Source organism: Lipomyces doorenjongii, assembly GCF_038497915.1.
Source record: "Lipomyces doorenjongii strain NRRL Y-27504 unplaced genomic scaffold V1508scaffold_40, whole genome shotgun sequence".
NCBI lineage: Eukaryota > Fungi > Ascomycota > Lipomycetes > Lipomycetales > Lipomycetaceae > Lipomyces > Lipomyces doorenjongii.
Window position 1 is genome coordinate 1 of NW_027118107.1, and position 4462 is coordinate 4462.

At 46.2% G+C, this 4462-nt stretch overlaps 2 protein-coding genes across 2 annotated transcripts; one reads left to right on the top strand and one right to left on the bottom strand.

Annotated features, from left to right (window-relative positions):
- Positions 1-710: 710 nt before the first annotated feature.
- Positions 711-2256, bottom strand: V1508DRAFT_398591 (uncharacterized protein; the record flags this gene model as incomplete). Its single annotated transcript, XM_066938214.1, has 3 exons — positions 711-1797; positions 1849-2076; positions 2129-2256. The coding sequence occupies 3 exons, from the start codon at positions 2254-2256 to the stop codon at positions 711-713; spliced, it is 1443 nt and encodes a 480-aa protein (XP_066794670.1).
- Positions 2257-3128: 872 nt separating this feature from the next.
- On the top strand, positions 3129-3743 carry V1508DRAFT_398592 (uncharacterized protein; the record flags this gene model as incomplete). The annotated part of the gene is made up of 2 exons (XM_066938215.1): positions 3129-3582; positions 3631-3743. The coding sequence occupies 2 exons, from the start codon at positions 3129-3131 to the stop codon at positions 3741-3743; spliced, it is 567 nt and encodes a 188-aa protein (XP_066794671.1).
- Between the last annotated feature and the right edge of the window lie 719 nt (positions 3744-4462).

Consider the following 4462-nt stretch of genomic DNA (forward strand, 5'->3'; position numbering starts at 1 on the left):
CGGCGCGCTGAACCCGTAGGCATCACATATCGACAATATTTCCTCTTTAACTGAATTTAAGTAAGTAGTCCCTGCTGAACCCAAGTTAGAAACCAGCGACAGTTTGATTTCAGGGTCCAGTGACATCGCAGTCTCGTATAGATCCAAGCTCAAATACCTTTCGTGGTACTCTTCGAACTTTTCCTTCCCTGCCAATAAGGCACGTGTGCACATTGGAAGGTAGGGACTAATTTCGATATTGTCTAGTTCGGGAAGAGACCGAAAGAAAACATCCATACTTCGCAGGATCGGCCACATGGACGAAATCGTATTGTTAGCGCTCGCCATCAATGTCCAGCTTTCAAAGCGGCCCAAAATCACTTGCAACTCCCCAACCACTTGCCACTCTTCACGGCTCAAGCTGCTGGTGTTCATAGTTTCTGCGGCGAATCGCTCGTAACCTCTTTTCATCTCGTGGGCCGCTTTAATCATATAGTATGTCGAGTTCCACCTGGTGGACACATCGTATGGAATGACCTTGCGGTCCAAGCCAGATTTGGTCAGAATTTTGAACCACGCCTCTCTGGACTTGTGCTGATTTGCAATTGCCTTGGCAACCCGTCTGATTTTGGTCACGATCGTGTTCGGTTCTAAAATTTCCACCTCATCGCTATCAACGTTCTGACCGACTCGAAAGCCTAGCCCATTCAATACTTCTTTAACGACGAGGTTCAGGGAATGTGCCAGACATCTGACCCATGAGGCTTGACCTCGAAATAGTATTTTGTTCGGTACCATGGCTGGCTTTTCGACACTCCTTTCTGAATCCATATGATGATCCTCAACTGCACAAATAATCGCTCTAACGAATCATCATCCGATTCCGCAGATATAGAACTATTATTCTCGAGGTCACGCTCGTCAGATTCACTATTGAACGTGATTTCGGCATCGGACAGGTCATCCCCAGAGTCTTCAAGGTAGTTGACACGTCTGGGCACGAGTAACCTTCCAAGTTTGTGTACTAGGGCGGCATTATTGCTCGCATTATCCGAGGTAATTGCAACCAATTTTTTCTTGATGTCATAGAAGCGCAAGCATGTAAGGACTTCTTGGGCCAAGGCCACTCCAGTGTGACTTCCCGGTAATTCCGCAATATGTAATACAGCTTCGCGGGCTTCCCACTCGCCTGTTATCCAGTGCGCAACAATGGCAAACATAGCACACCTTGTTGGGCTTGTCCAACCGTCGATACTTAGAGAAACTGAGATGGCAGTAGTCGCCAATTCACATCTCAGTTCCGACTTTTGCGCCATGTACAATTCCAATATGCGACTAGTTGCTGTCGACGCCGATTTGAATAGCGGATTAACGCCGGGAATGCCCTTAAATATTGTTTGAAAGTACTCGGACTCGACTTCAGTAAAAGGTTTTCCCGTTGCGACCATCCATTTGGCAATGTTGGCCTCCACGAGCGCGGTAACATTCGTTGCAGTGTGAAGCACGGGTGGGGTATCAGGCCATCTGTTAAAAAGTTCGCCGACATCGAAAATAGACTGCCGAGAACTTGTAGAATTCTGGAGCACATGTGTCTTGAGATGCTGCTTGTACTTGCCCGTTGAGCTTCCTGATTTAGTGGTTGAGGAGTCAGGTAGCAACGAGCCACAAATACTGCAGCGAACCTTCGAGACCTTCACTCCGCGATCCTTAACTTCCACTTTCGAAAAATACTGCCAAACAATGCCTTTTTTCGTTCGGTTTGAATTTTCGGCATTCGCAGAATTGCCTGCCTCACGCAACTTCTTGCCGGAGATAACGCTTTCGTCGTTTGAGTTAATTCAAGAAATAAGATAGTAGAGTATTTCTTACTTGGCGCAATGTTCTTTTTCGCCCTTGTCCGCGTCCTCGTCCTTGTCCTCGTCCTTGTCCTTGACCTTGTCCTCGTCCTCGTCCTCGTCCTCGTCCTCGTCCTCGTCTCTACCATCATTCATATCAACATCATGCGCGCCGTCTAAGTCTATGACTCCCTCGGCGTCGGAGAGACGCGCACGTTTATTATAGCTGATTTCTGAAGGCCCTTGCGAACCATTCATGACTCTACAATGGCAAAAATTAGTGACTTAATATACGAAATAAAATTATACCGCACCTTTTGGTCGCGCAGGCCTCATATCCAGGGTCGTGTTCGTTGACCTGCTCCTCCGTTGGCGAGGTAACGCGACGCGACGAGGAGCCGAGCACACGAGTGGACGAAAAATGGTAAATTGGAGTTTGCATGCTGTTAACAATATTACAAATATTTTTAATCGGTATGCAATAGCAATCCTGAAACTAGATATCTTTGTAGTTGACTACAGTTTCACGCGTCGGGAACGCGTCTTCATCGATTCTTGATTGGGGGCCACCTATTCAGGGGCGAGACGCGATGTCCCATTGTGCTATTATTACAGAATAACTGATTAATCTCGAAGCATACCCAGATGCATTACCAACGTATATCGATTTATATGTATTATCGGCTATCGAGTACACCACAAGCAATGGATTTTCAACGTAACAATAACGTAGTCGGTCCAACGGTCTCCAAAGACTATATAACCGGACCGAATCAAGTTTTCGAGGGCGACCGGGCCGGGTCATAATGTCGGACCCAGGACCGATCGAAACGTCGGACCGAACCGACTTTTTAACCGGTTCACGGCTTTGAACCGCTGCCAACCCGGTCGTCGGTCGGGAGCCCTACAAAGAACCGAAAAAAGGACCACCCATTTTCAATAATTTCTATCCACAGCACCACACCATCATCTATCAACTCGAAATATATATTGAACTATTTGCAAGATTATCATCTCAAAAGTGTCGCTTATTTTACTTTGTTAGATAAAAAAATTCGAACGTGATCGCTGGTACTATTTTGGTGGGTACTGACTCCCTTAACTATGTATGATAAACACCGACTTTTGGCGGATGGGTACGCTGGCAAAAACCCTAAACCCTAGGCGGTATGACTGCGCTATTCCTTATTAGGAACTTTGGCTTCCTAAAACACTATAGCGTCACTAACGCGTCGACGGCGCGTTAACCGCCGAGGTCGCGGTAAACCCTTTCAACCGAACATCGAGAACAACTTGTAAGAATTCGCAGTAAATATGGCGCCTCGCTCAAAGCGCTCTAGAATTAATCAAGAGAATGCGAGAAAGAGATTCCGCATCAGTCTAATAGATCAGCAACAATTCGATAACGAAGCGGGCCGAGTTGAGACTCGCGATACGGTATTGGCCCAAATGGACCTAGACGTCGATGATGAGGATGACAACACTTTCTGGGATGAAGATTCTGTTATTGAAGAAGACATGCGCGCTGAAGCGGAAGAAGTACATTGGGACAATATGATCATATCTGACAAAATGAATGCGCTGGCAAAATCGTCCTATTTTTCGGAAGCCGACAAAAAGCTCAAGTCTTCGACACGTCCAGGAGGATCTGAAAGAAGTTTACAAAGATGGAAGGCGAATTTTAAGACAAATGTTCGCATGGTCTCGTTATCAAATTACAACTTTACAGTTGCTAGTGACGCGAATGCCAGTCACCCGAATATCGAAGGTAATCTATCCTAGAATGAGTACTCTTCTATGTGACTAACATTCACAGGCCACGTCGACGAACCGGCGTGCATGAAAGGAAATACGTCAAAAACGGAGATCAACCAACTCAGGGTACTATTATTCTACTACCAAGATCTATTGAAGGCAAAAAGAAAATAGAAGCGTCTTTAAACATTGCTAGACTAGCTTTAGGAAACAGAGGTCCATACATGGCGAGTGTCATCCGTGCATGGGGAAAACTGTTTGAACAGACTGGGTCATGCCCATCGCCAGACAGACGTGGCCAGCACAAGAAGCTTCGAACTGCTCTAGATGATGAAGACATTAAGCGCAAGTGTATTGAATACTTCCGAAACACACCGACAAACCGGCGAACAGCAGCAGCACTGAAGGCCTTCTACGAAAACACAGTCTATCCAGAATTCAGTGGTAGAATTGAAAGAATGAATATATCTTTAACCACGGTTACTGGCTACCTCCGCAAGTGGGGATTCTCACAAGGTCGTCACACTAAGGATGTTTACTTCGATGGCCATGAGAGGGATGATGTCGTTCAATATCGGCAACAATGGGCAAAGGGAATGATGGCATATCGATCGCAGATGAAGGAATATGATGGGAGAGACTGTGAGGTTGCGATCGAGCCTGTTCTTGCAGCCGGTGCCGGAGAGATTGTACTCATCACTCATGATGAGTGTTATTTTAACAGTAACGACGACAATGCAATTACCTGGACCGAAAGAGTGAATCGATTATCAAGAAGAAAGGTCAGGGCCTTGGTCTGATGGTCTCTGACTTTTACTACGCGTGTCATGGACCGTTGCGTTTCGAACTGCACAGCTCTCGAGTAATTCTTGAACCTGGAAAAAATCGAGATG